The following is a 14,158-nucleotide window of genomic DNA, read 5'->3' as shown; positions in this document are numbered from 1 at the left end:
CTTGAAAGATAGATGATAGTCCTCTAGACTGTTACATTTACCTAATTGCAAAGCTGGTTTCAAAATGGAGAAAAGTCTTCTCCCCACTGCAGTGGAATGTGTATTGTTCCTGTTTTGTGCCGTATGTATTTGTGTTAGGGAATGCTGTTGCTCATGAACTTTCAGATTGCTGCAAGTTTTCTCTAAACAGTGACTCTCTTGTGGGTAGAAGCTGTGGGGGAAGAGAGCACACCTCCCTCCCCTGCTGAGAAGCTCTGCAGGAGGGCAGCCACTGTTTCCAGTGGGGTGCTTTGTAGAAGCCAAGACAGAAAGAACCTTTGCTCTCAGATTATCTTTTTCTCATTCTCTGGCAAATTAACCAAACCGTTTTCAGCATCCTGTTAATCAGGCCCAGGGCTGTTTGGCCAAGTCAACAGATTTCACATAGAGCAGATCAAAACCATTTCCTTAGAGCACTGACAGGTGAATGGATCTAGGGTTTAGCTGGGAAGAGAGAGGTACTGTCTGTTTTTAAATTTTTTTTTTTCATTTTTGGAGACAGAGTCTCACTCTGTCACCCTGGCTGGACTGCAGTGGTGGCATCATAGGTCACTGCAGCCTAGAACCCTTGGGCTCAACCAATCCTTCCACCTCAGCCTCCTCAGAAGCTAGGACTATAGGCATGCATCGCCACATCTGGCTCATTTTTTTAATTGTAATTTTTGTAGAGATAGAGTCTCGCTATGCTGTGCAGACTGGTCTCAAACTCCTGGCCTCAATCTATCCTCCCGTCTCAGCCTCCCAAAGTGCTGGGATAACAGATGTGAGCCATTGTGCCAGTCCTGGTGCTGCTTGTTAAGGCCCAGTGAGCACTCTCTACCCTGAACTAGTTAAGGCCCAAAGATGCCCCATCATTATCGTGCCATAGCTAGACCCTGGGGGAATGTAACTGTATGGCAAAACCTATCCATTCCACGAATATCTCTTGAATGCCTGCTCTGTACTAAGTGCTGTGCTCTGTGATGTGGCAGGGAAAAACCCAGCTAGACCCCATGGCATTTAGAGCTGAACTTGTTCTTTCTGTCATTCAATGTTTGCCCAAGTCTAGTAAGGAGAAAAGAAGAAAAATCCCAAAATTTATGTCCTTGGACTTTCTCTATTAAGTTTCTACCTTAAGTGAGAACTTGGTCATACTAATCCATCATGATCAATTTATAAAATGACTTCCTTGAGAACGGTGATGTCAGGCTGGGCTGTACATTAGAATCACCAGGGGAGCTTTTGAGAAATACCAGTGCCTGGGCCCTGCACCTGACCAGATAAGTCAGAATTTCTCAGGGGTGGGAGGCCCAGGCATCAGTATTTTACCACGCTCCAGTGATTCAAATGAGTGGCCAGCTTTAAGCACAGTGGTTTGTTGTATGAATAAGGGAAGTTTGGGAATGCCACCCCTGTGCCATATATAATGGGAATGGTGACATATTATATATATGTTTTTACCATATGGGTGAGGGCCATTTGAGTTATATGGTCCCTGCTGCCAGAGGGACCTCTTGAAATTCTACATGTGAGGCATTTCTGATTTTGGAGTGAAATCACTGTGGGGTTAGGGAAAGAGGATACATGGCCATGTGAAGGTCCACCAAATCTCACTTCAGGTCCAGAAATTTGGTGCGCAGAAAACAGACTCTAAGTTAGAATTTGGGTGATGGAATGTCAGGGAGAGGTGAGGCTGTGCAGACCGGGATATGCCTACAGCAGATTTGGGGTTGGTCTGGGTGAAAAATTCACACATCATAAATGCTGAAGAGAGAGTTCTTTATTTGCCTGGAAGGAGTGATAGGTAAGGGAGTGAGTAAATGGGGAGAGTTAGGGGCCTTGGAAACTCCAGCAAAAATAGACAGGGTGCCAAAGTTTATCCCTGAACAGAAGAAAATGGATGGTACCACACGCTTAAGTGCTATCTCTTAGCAATAGAGGGAGAGTGTGGCTCTTGTTAAATAAAGGAGGGCTTCACTAAAGCACCTGCTGTGAGTGGGATTAGCCAGTGTGCCGTCTCTTTCCTTTGCTGAAACCACTTTACTGAAGTGCTGTTAATTCGGGCAGGAGGTGCCGTGCTTCTGCGGCTGTGGCGCTTCACCGGGAAAAATGAAATGAAAGGGGAGTCAGAAAACGTGAGACTTGAAAAGTACAGCTAGGAGTAGAGAGTCTCTAAATTGTGGTTCTCCCAGCCAATTAAAGAGCAGGTTAGGCTGGGCTGGGAAGCATCACAGAGCAGGCTCTTCTCTCTCAGAGAGGCTGGGAAAGGAGACAGGGTCCTGTGGGTTGAAACAGAAAAGCTGGAAGACAAAGAGGGAGGCTACTCTTCTGTGGGAAGACAGGGAAATAGGGTTGATTGTAGAGGGCTCTAAGGGTAAATGAGTTACAGAACTGCTTCCCTCAGTTTCTCTAATTCAACAAAATAAAATGGGAGGCAGGTAAAGCAAGGTCAGCTGTATTTGCTGTTAAATTGAGGGGTAGCTACTATCCTACCCAGGGTAGAATTCTGTGTGGTCATTTACGTTCCAGGCACAACAGCATGGATCCTATTGGCTTAATTTTGATTCTGCAATCGTGGACTTACATTGGTCTAGAATAATTTGCTCCAGCCCTTAATTACTTGAGAGTGATTTGTAAAATAATTTTAAAATTATTTAGAGATATTAATTGAGGATCTTCAGTGTGCCAAGGCCTGTTGTTGACACTGCTGCTATCGAAAAAATCAAAATGGAAAGCATCCCTTCCCTGTAAAGCCGGTGCTCTTGTAGGAATGATGAGATTCTCTTGTTATTTACTTTGTTTTACTGCTCAGGAGATAAGAAGGATCAGGTTATGTATGTGGCAGATAGGAGAAGTAAACCATTTGGGTGTCTTTTAAAAAAGAAAAGAAATACATATTTTACCAATAACCAGGTATTTCAGCCATGCATGCACTTTGAATAATTTTCTTTTTCTGCTCATGAATTTGTCCTGATTCATCCACAGTTGGGGAAGGTGAAATAAAGTGAAGTTAACTGGCCTAAGATGATCAAATTCCTGTCCTTGGTTTCGTTAGCACTGTGTTCTCATCAAGTGATCAATTATCTGTGGACTTGAGATTGGCATTGACAGCCAAAGGGAAACCAGTCACGGATGTATTTCCTTTAGTTATTTAAGATAAGGAACTTTAACGATATAGTGGTTCTGTCTTATCCACGGGGAATATATTCCAAAACCTTCAGTGAATGCCAGAAACCATCGGTAGGACTGAACCCTATATATACTATGTTTTTTTCATATGTATGTGTGTATATATGTGCATTTATATATGTAAATTTTTAAATATATACATACGTACATATATACACCTATGACAAACTTTAACTTATAAATTAGACACAGTAAAAGATTAACAACAACAATAATAAAATAGAAGAATTATAACTATATACTATAGTAAAAATTGTGTGAATGTGGTCTTTCTCTCTCAATATATCTTCTTGTACTGTATCTACCCTTTGTGGGTTGATGCGAGGTGATATGAAGCCTGCATAATGAGATGAAGTGAGGTGAATGCTGTAGGCATTGTGAGACAGTGTTTGGCTGCTACTGACCATCTGATGGTATAGCAGGAGGGCCATGTGCTTTGGGTGATCCTGGATCATTGAGCTGTGATGATGTCAATGATTGGATGCCGGGAGAAGATGATGATGATGATTAATGGTTAGGTAATGTCTACAGCGTGGAGATGCTGAATGAAGGGATGATTCATATCCCAGGTGGTATGGATTTGGACGACATGAGATTTTACCACGTTACTCCAAAGGGCACACAATTTAAAACTTATGAATTGTTTATTTCTGAAATTATCCATTTAATATTTTTGGAACAAGGTTACCACAGGTAATGGAAACCATAGAAAGGGAAACCTTGGATGGGGATTGGAGAACGGCTATAATTCATAGAGTACATTATTTACAATTATCTCAGAAGGGGATTTTAACCAATATGATACTGTATTATATTTAAATCAAACAAATAGAAATATATTCATTTCAGTGTGTGCAACTGGACTTCCTTAAGTCAGATCTCTTTCTCTTTCTCAGATTCAGACGTGCAACAAAGCTAATCATGTCACCTGGAAAAACTTTTTTCTTTTAATGACAAAATATTCTTTGACTGCAGGACCCATTCCTTTCCCTACCCACTTCTCCGTGCAAAGGTATTGTATGAGGACCTGGTATATACAGTATGATGTAGATAACAGGGATGCTGTCAGATGGAAGCAGCAGTGAGTAGGGAGAATCTGGAGCCTCACCTACTGACCACCCAAGTGAGGAGCTAACCTCCGAGGCACTTTCAGGAGTAGAAGATGGGGTGAGGGTGTTATTTTCAGAGAGACACAGAAGCGCAGTGAGAACTGAATACATGCATCCCAGCTGGAAGTACCTAGGTACCAGTCCACACTGGCACCAAAATATCACTGATATAACTCAGGAAATGGGTGTAGTTAACTGGTCTCCATCCACAGCTCCTCTTATAACCCTTGTATGGGGTCTCCTGCTAGAGCATACTAGATAACTGTTAAGTGCATATTTTTTAAAAAGTGCTTTTGGAATATCAGTTTGAAGTTATGCAAAATTTTTAGTTGCCCTTGAGCACCCTATGTCTTGGTCTGGTCCTGTAGACAGCAAGGGCTTGATTTCCAGCCCTGCCACTTTCTTAGTTGTGTGCTTTTCGGAAAGCGGTTAATGGTCCACAGTCTTGATTTCCTGGTGTGGAGATAATAATGTCTGCTTCATAGGGATTTTGTGACAATTAAACCAAAACATAGTGAGCAAATGATGACTAACAGAACCAAGCTGGCAATGCAACCAGGGCAAACAGTGCAAAATGTACACTTCAGGAGGGTCTGGGAAAAGATCTCCTTGCTTAGGGACAAGGGAACTTTCAGACCCAATAGCCCCATCCTCCATCCACTTCTGCTGGCTGCCAGTGGGGTCAGTGGAGTAGATCTGTGTCAGGAACAAACCTGCCAACAAGTCAGAGCTTCATAAGGGTGGGGGAAGCTTAAACATTTGTACACTTAAAAGCAATCATTATGAAAATGTTTTGTTTCACTTAAATTTTCATGTCCAGGGTGAAATCCTTGGTCATGCCATTTTAATTCAAGTGCTGTTTGATTTAGTGTGATCACCAAGCTGCTTGCAATTTAACCCTCACAAACATCTTTCAAGTTGGGACTTTTATCTCCTTTTACTTTTATCTTCATTTCTATAAATGAGGATAGCTGAGGATTATAAGCCTGGAGACAAAATGAAAGACTGATGATGTATGTAGTTTATACACAGCTTGCGTATATAAACATGCAGACTTGGGCTTTGGTTCTACAGAGTTAAAGGCAAAGGTTAGTATATTTTAAACATCGGATGGATGGATTAGTTTTGAGACCGTCATAGAGGTTTTTGGAGTATTTGTTACGATTTGTATTTTAAAATGTTGAGTCTGTAGATTGTATAAACGTTTGAAGTCATGAGAAGTAGCCCACGTATTGGAGGAGGAACGAACCTTGGCTGTCACCTAGTCCAACACTTTCATTTTGTAGTTGAGGAAGTTGTGGCCTGGAGAGATTAAATGAAAGATGTGAGGTCTTGCAGTTAGTGTCAGAGCTGGGACTAGAACCTAGCACCTCATTCTGACAGCAGTGCGCCTTCATCTGTGGGGGATTGGCCACCTGGGAAGCAGGGCTCCTTTCTTGTGAGATAGTACATGAGCCACTCTCCCATTTCAAGGCAGTAGTAACAGCTCATCACAAATTGCCGCAATGTTTTAATACTGCTCTAGATTTCCTTGGATATTGAATAGGTTTCTGGCCATGCTCCCAACCCCTATCCATTGGTGCTTGTTCATGCAATGCACAAAAATTTTAATAGGACTCCAGAAAAGTCTTGACATAGTTTACCTCCTGCCTTCTTAATCCCTCTCTGCCTTCACTTTCCAAGTGTCCTAGGTGTTTCAAAGGCCAGCAGGACAAGCCAACCCCTGGAGAACTAGTCACCTGACTGCTTGTTGCTGCGGTTCCCTAGCAGCCAGAAAGCTGTTAGGTTTGTGGATTGACAGTGCACTATTCTAATTACTAAATATTTGTTTGACATTATTGACTTTTTTATGGCAGTTAAAAAACAATCTCAGTATTATCAGGATACCTTAGTGTGATGCAATGAAAGTTGAGATTGATAAACATTGTGGCCTTTCATCTATATGACATTAGGATTGACTTCATATTACTTGTCTTTAGGCAAGAGAACAATCAGTTTAAATAAGAACATGTATTCAAGTCTTAACATGCTTTTAAATATATTAAATAGCTTCCGAAAACATTTACTTAAAAATATGTCAATAATTAGCTTTGTATAAATAAAGCTGCTTTGGAAGTTTCTTTCTCCTGTGATATTTAAACAAAATAGAATAATTAGTGTTCTCTTTTAGGGAGTGATTTCTCTTTTTTTCCATTAGAATATTTTTTCCTCTGGAATTGGAAACAATTGGATTATGGAGTAATGTGTTGCCATGGGAGAATCTTATTTAAATCTCTTGTGTTCTTTGGAAGCCCTCAGTTCCTTGCCATGGAAGAATCTTTTTAAAATCTCTGTGCTCTTTGGAAGCCCTCTGTTCCTTTACATCTTGAATCTTCTGGCTCTCTACTTCTTTTATTTTTATTTTTGGCTACCAAGCATTTACCACCTCTTTGTGTTGTTGCTGAATTCCTGGCTCCCCAGTTGACCTCTGAGTTCTCAAGCTGCTAAAGATATTTAGCACAAACTTAGAGCGATCACTTAGAGAAAAGTCTTTTATTTCTCCCTGCCAGGAAGGTAGAAAACAGTTCAAAACAACAGGACATCTTCCTGGCTTTAGTGACGTTTGAAAAAAGTTTTAAATTTACTTTTATTTGATGTTTATATTGTATGTCAGGACCTATGTTAGTTCCTTTTTAAAAAAATGGTGAGAAAACAGGTAGATTATCTGTTTTTTAAACCTGAATCTTGCCTCCTCTTGCCACCTCCCCGGCAAAGTTGTCTCTCAGATAGGTAGTCCTTCAAGTTCCGAGAAATGTATGTCAATTTTATAGGTCTAGCAATAACCTTTCAGTGGCTCTGAAATCTCCAACTTTTTCATCTTTGCTTTTCCATAATTCTTTTGTACCTTAAAAAATTCTTCCTTGACTCTAAATTTTCCTCTCTATTACTACCACACCCTGTTCCTTTATAGTCAAGTTTCTGGGAAGAGTAGTTTATATTCAGCATTTTAATATTTCTCTTTTTCCAATCATGCTTTTCTCAAGTCTATATTTATTTCCATCCAACCAATGAAATTATTCTAACAAAATTACTCTGTTATTTATTTTTGCATTACAAACCATACCAAAATTTAAGGGCCTAAAGCAGAAACAATCATCTGTTATCTCTCTTAATTCTGTGAGTGACTGGGCTCTGCTGGGTGGTTCTTCTGCAAGTGCCATTGGCTGGCTTGCTGTCATCTGTAGGGGAAACTTAGGTTGGAACATCCAAGACATACTTAGATGGCTGAAAGTTGGTGCTGGAGTCAGCTAGAAGGTCAGAAGGTGCCATTGACCAGAACGTTTTGTTCTCCTCTGTGTGGTTTCCCTGTGTGACTGAGTTCTGAGGCAACATTCTAAGTGCAAAGGCAGAAGATGAAGATCTCTTAAGAACTAGCCTAGGAAATCCCATCTCATTTACCCTCAGATTTTTTTGGTGAAAACTGGCCAGAGGGCTAGCCAAATTCAAGGGGAGGGGGAATACATCTATTTCTTGACAGATTAGTGGCACAGTCACACTGCAAAAGAGCTATAAGAAGCCTCAACCATCCTGTAAATACAGTGCCTAAAGATATCCTAATTAACCCAACCAATCCTGTATAGCATTGTTGCTATTGGTCACTCTCCATGATTTATTGATGCTACGGTTTCTTGATTTCCTTCCTATCTCTTTGCACATTCATCCTTATTTTATTTTATTTTATTTTTTGTTTGTTTTTTTGAGGCAGAGTCTTGCTCTGTCACCCAGGCTGGGGTGCAATGGCACGATTTTGGCTCACTGCAGCCTCTGCTTCCTGGGTTCAAGCGATTCTCCTCCCTTATCTTCCAGAGGAGCTGGGATTACAGGCATGTGCCACCTTGCCTGGCTAATTTTTGTATTTTAATAGAGACAGGGTTTCGCCATGTTGGCCAGGCTGGTCTTGAACTCCTGAGCTCAGGTGATCCACCCACCTTGGCCTCCCAAAGTGCTGGGATTATAGGCATGAGCCACTGCCCCCGGCCTCATCCTTAGCTTTCTTGATTTGCACTTCTTTTTCTCCTTGCTCCTGGGATACTGGTGGTCCCCAATTTTCTTCACTTTTTTGTGTTTTCATTTCCATACGTTTGTTAGAAAATCATGTCTGCACTCATGGTTTAAACTTTGATTTATTCATTCATTTGACAAATATTTATTGAATGCACATACCATCTGTTGGTTGAAAGAGCTGTTGATGTACTTTTGCAGGTTCTGTACTGCACAACTGCAACAGGTACCACATTGTTCTCACACTGATGGACATTGTAGCTTTTATATTGACCGTCTTCTCTATGTCTATGTCTATATGTGCCTGTGTCTGTATCTATATATATGTCTGTATCATATCAGTGGTTCTCAACAGGGGAGGTTATTTTGTCCCACAGGCGCCATTTGGCAATGTCTGGAGACATTTTTTATTCTCACGAGTCGGTGGTGGGGGCTACTGGCACCTAGAAGTTGGAGACCAAAGGCACTGCTAAAACCTCATATCGCACAGGACTGCCCCCTCACAACAACAATGGTCTATCTCATAAAGTCATTGTGCTGAATTGAGAACCTGCATGTTATCTGTATCTGCAATGCCATTTCCCCTTGAACATTTCCAGTGGCCTGTCTGCCTCGTCCACCTGTGTATTGACTCACCTCAAAATCTTACACATCCAAAAGCTGAACTTATGATTATGTTGCTTCAACCTGTTCCTCTTGATGAACCCAGTGTTCATCAGAATGCCACCATTCTCTTGACTGCCACCATTACCCACCTGACTGCCTCCAGGCATGCATTGCATCAGCCCACTTTCCACACTACTGTTAGAATGATGGATTTTTCAGTGCTGCACTGGCAGCTAAACACCTGTCTCTTCTGATTTGAAAATCATCAGTGATTCTCCATGGATTTCACATAACAGTTAAACTTTGTAATGTGGTTCAGAAAATATTTGTGATCTGACTTTTTTTCATTTCCTGTTATGTTTTCCTAGTCCTTTTTAGTTCACCCATCCTGGCTGCCTTGTGGTTTTCAGAATGTGCTTTCGTGTGCCTCTTGGCCTTTGTGTATGCAGAAAGGCAACTGTCCTAGAAGTATGACCAACCCTCCTTCAATGCTGGGCTTGAGCCACCTCCTCCTGAAAGCTTTCCTGTCATCCCCACCCCCACCCCTTATCAACTCCAGGCTAGAGTGGGAGATCCTTCTTTTTGCTCCTTCTCTGAAGACCCATAAATGCCCCTGCATTTGGAGACCCATAAATCTGATGCCCCTATGGCAACCGCCATGCCATCTGTCATATTTGAATTTTCAGCTCACATACTGCCAGCCAGGCCATGAGCTTTTTTGAAGTTACCAGGTAGTGTTGGCCTCTTCAGTGCTGGCACATATTAGGGGTTTAACAAATGTTTGTTGATTAAAAGAAGGGATCCAGAGGGGCCACTTTTCCTCTTCTCAGTGGAAGCTACTGGTTGGCATTAAAGGTAATGTGTTATTCCGAGAAGGAATTGGAAGCCGAGTGTCTACCATTGTCAAAATAATTGAATAAATTATGGTACATTCATACTGAATATTTTTGCAGCTGTTACAGAGGATGGAATAGTCTGTATTAAACTAGAAAGAAGTCGGTGATGTATTGTTAAGGGAGAAATGCATGAAAACATTTTATAGTATGATGTAAATATAGATGTGGGCATATGTTTGAATATGACTGTATGAGCATAGAGCATAAGGAAAGACATCCTTCAAACTGCCAACATCAGTTACATTAAGCATGCCTTATTCTCATAATTAACAATTAATAGTTAAAGAGCAAGCAATGGCATTCAGAAGTTAATCTGAAGACCAAATATATAGCTGTAGGTAAATAATAAAGATAGGAGATACTGTAGAAAAATATTACTTTAATGGCTTAGGAAAATGTTTCTAAAAATGGAGATCTCTTTTTTTTGATATTCTGTTGAATGCTTATATATGCATAGAAATAAGTGTGTAAAGATTTAGAACAAAATCTTAACAGTAATAATTTCTGGATGGCAGGTGATTTTTCTCTCTTTTGGCTTCTCTGTATTATGCAATTTCAAAACAATGGGCATGCTTTATTTTCATAAGAGAAATAAATTATTTCTAAAAATAGAAGATAGTACATAAAAATTGGTACCATTAAGCTGTCTGTTATCTGGATACCTAAGACTTGAAAAACAACAATTGTATAAAATTATTACAAAATGAATCCACTTGAGAACAGCAGTTTCCATGTAACATTTTTATTCTTTTCTTTTAGCAAAGACTGAAGGAAGAGAAGGAAGCCAAGCGGGCTCTTTTGGATGGGAGGCATAATTACTTATTTGCAATTGTGGCTTCCTGTTTGGACCTGAACAAAACCGAAGTGGAGGATGCCGTTCTTGAAGGGGATCAGGTGGGATGCATTTGACTTCTCACTGACTTGATTATAGAGGGCACAGATGGTCTGTTGACGTGGTCCTGTGGCAGGATCCCATGCTGTGCCCAGAGGGAGGTGCCTGTCTTAACGTGGACAGGGCTCCATTCTGACTCTGTACTGGTGCTTGCAGAATGAGCTTAAGGCTCTCCAGCTCTCCATGTTGAATAGGGGCACTTATAATTGTCACTTGAGTTCCGTGATTCTGACAGCATTGTCTCCATCTCTCTACGTCCAGTGAAGCTGAGCTCTCGTGCCATTTTGGAAGCTAAAGTCAGGGAACAGAATCTCCTCTCAAGTTGCCAATTTATCTTTTGTGCATTTCTTCTGTTCTAGGCACTGGATTTGTGCCATGATTTTCTGGCTTTTACTTTGGTTTGGCAGCTGAACCTGCTTTCTTTTGTTCCTATCCTTGGTTCCCATCTTCTGCTACAATTTTTCTTTAAAACCGGGCGTATGATTTGCTTTGTGTTTGACCTTGGTTGGGGAAGGCCAAAATATGGGAAGATATAATTTCCTGGGCAGTGAGAAAAGCATATAAACAGCTGTATGATGATTCCTGAAGATTTTTTAAAGAAACTAATTAGACATTAGAAAAAAAAAAGAAATAAGGCAAGCCCTTTTTGTTGACAGGGTGCCACACTGTTGGGAATTCTTTTCAGTGGTAGGCTTGTAAATGTTAACAAATGGCTTTGGGCAAGGATGGAGGAAGTAGGCAGGGAGGTACTGGTTTGAGCATCTGCTAATTTCTGTGGTGTAAATACTCCCACAATGGCTAGTTCCAAACTACTATCATCATGTTATGAAATGCTGAGGTGGAAAGAGTTGTGATCCATGGGATATCCTGGGCCAGTACGAGCCATCTGTGGGACACCACTGGCTTCATTCCTTCCTGCTGGGCTGCTCTGGTGGGGTTAGCAGGAGTTGGGGAACAATTAAGAATGGATAACACGCTGTAATGGCTAACACGGTGAAACCCCGTCTCTGCTAAAAAAAATACAAAAAACTAGCCGGGCGACGTGGCGGGCGCCTGTAGTCCCAGCTACTCGGGAGGCTGAGGCAGGAGAATGGTGCAAACCCGGGAGGCGGAGCTTGCAGTGAGCTGAGATCCGGCCACTGCACTCCAGCCTGGGCGACAGAGCGAGACTCCGTCTTAAAAAAAAAAAAAGAATGGATAACACGAAAATGGGTAAACTACAGGATGGATCAAGCAGGAGCTGAGGAAATGTGCTTCTCCTCTTTCTCCTCATAGCTGACACTTACTGAATGTTTACCATGTGTCGGTCCCTGTTCTCAATCCCTTTCATCTATGACTTCATTTCCATCTTCATAATACCAGAAGGTAGATAATATTATTCCCAGAATATGGAGGCATAAAAGCAGAGAGGGCCACTTGGGGAGATTGTTCCAGAGGTGAAATGCTTAACTCCACCCTGCTTCCCAATTCAGACATCTGGATTTGGGAATATGCAAGGGGAAGAAGCAGGCAAAAGTTCAGCTCTGTAAGGATCCCAGGATAAACTGCTATGTCAAGCTCACAACCCAGGAATCTCAGAACCTGGAGGTTTAAAGAAAGCATCTGGCTCAGGCTCTCAAGCACAGACAAGAGGGATAGGAGCTTCAATACTGGCCGTGATGGAAGCATGCCCTTCACCACATTCTTGGCCTGGAACTGAATCTTGGGGAGTCCTTCCTCCTCTTCCCTGTGGCATCTTCAATCATGGTGGAAATTGAAGGGGACTTATTTTTCACACTTAATTGTTCAGGCTAGATTTTATCCTTTAGAAAACATTATTTTAAGATGTAGTACATACACATAACATAAAATTCACCATCTTAACCATTTTAAGTGTACAGTTCATTAGTGTTAAGTACATGCCATTACTGTGCAACAGATCTTCAGAATGCTTTTATCACAAAAACAAACTCTGTACCCATTAAACTACCACTCCACATTCCTCCTTCTCTCCAGCCCCTGGCAATCCCCTCATTCTACTTTTTGTCTCTAGGAATTGGACTATTCCATAGATACCTCATGCAAGTGAAGGCATGCAGTATTGGTCTTTTTGTGATTATCTTATTTCACTTAGTGTAAGATTTGCAAGGTTCATCCATGTTGCAATGTGTGCCAGGATTTCCCTCCTTGTTAAGGCTGGATGATATTCCCTTGTATATGTATACCACGTTTTGTTTATCCCTTTATCTGTCACTTTCACCTTTTGTGGAAGCTATTGTGAATAATGCTACTATGAACATGGGTATACGAATATCTCTTTGAGACCCCCGCTTTCAATTCTTTGGGATATATACCCAGAAGTGGAGTTCCTGGTCATGTGGCAATTCTATTTTTAGTTTTTCTAAGGTGCCTTCATACTGTTTTCCACAATGGCTGCACCGTTTTCATTCCTACCAGTAGTGCTCAAGCATTCCAGTTTCTCCATGTCCTCACCAGCACTTGCTATTTTCTGTTTTTTGGTGGTAGCAATCCTAATGCCTAATGGGTGTGTAGATTTTATCTTTTTATTTTCATATGAGTTCCAAACTGTGCTACTGACTATTTAAAAGAAGTGTTTCTATTGGTAGCAGACCCTTTGTTAGGCTTGTAGACTTAAGTGAGCCTCAGGGATGGGACTGTTAGTCCCAGTTTAGTGCCAGGTTGCTACTGGAAGGTGTGTTCATAGTCAGATATGTTCTCATGGCAGTTTTGGTGATTATTGCAATTTAATATTCATTATCTCTAGGGCGTTAGACTAAGTTTGGAAAGATTTGTTCTTGCTTATCTGCAGTTGATTGAAGCACTCTTCTCTATTTAAACCTCCCTTCCACAGCTCCACACTTTAGGAAATTTGCAAATATGGATGGACAATGCTTTTCAAATGTGCATAAGTAGCAAATAGTTCTAAGATTCATGAAATTACTTTTTTGAACAGAGTCTTTACTATGGTGAGACATTTATTCTTTTAACATAAATGCTCCCTTTTTTCCAGGATATATTAGATGCTGTCCTGTTTGAATATGAAAGATAACAGTACATTTTCCTTTTTTATGTTATTAATTCTGATTTAAGTGCAGTTTCTAATTTGGATTGAAAGTCATTATCTTGCCTTTTTCTTTTTCCCAGATTGAAAGAATTGATCAACTTTTTGCTGTTGGAGGTCTCCGACACCTCATGTTTTACTATCAAGATGTGGAGGAAGCAGAAACAGGTATCTGAATTTGGTGTGACATGACCCAGAAATGTGTCATTAGATTTGTCTGAGAGTAGCTTGAAGAAGAAAGCCACTGTGAGAATGGACCTGTTTCACCTTGTGGGCGTGAGGGAGGGGTGTGTGTGGGTCCATGTGGGAAACCATTAGTGTGTTGGGTGTGGCCCTGTGGAAAAAG

The 14,158-nt window shown here is 41.1% G+C and overlaps 1 protein-coding gene across 2 annotated transcripts in view; it reads left to right on the top strand.

The window, feature by feature from the left end:
* The window catches only part of DNAH5 (dynein axonemal heavy chain 5), a 319,082-nt gene that overhangs the window by 68,945 nt on the left and 235,979 nt on the right, over positions 1-14,158 (top strand). For both annotated transcript variants that reach the window (XM_026455693.1, XM_026455694.1), the window contains exons 2-3: positions 10,619-10,753; positions 13,896-13,980. In XM_026455693.1, the coding sequence (XP_026311478.1) occupies positions 10,619-10,753; positions 13,896-13,980 (220 nt within the window). The remainder of the gene's footprint in view (positions 1-10,618; positions 10,754-13,895; positions 13,981-14,158) is intronic.

This window comes from Piliocolobus tephrosceles, chromosome 4 (assembly GCF_002776525.5).
Source record: "Piliocolobus tephrosceles isolate RC106 chromosome 4, ASM277652v3, whole genome shotgun sequence".
Taxonomy (NCBI): Eukaryota; Metazoa; Chordata; class Mammalia; order Primates; family Cercopithecidae; genus Piliocolobus; species Piliocolobus tephrosceles.
This window is presented reverse-complemented; position numbering and strand designations above follow the sequence as displayed.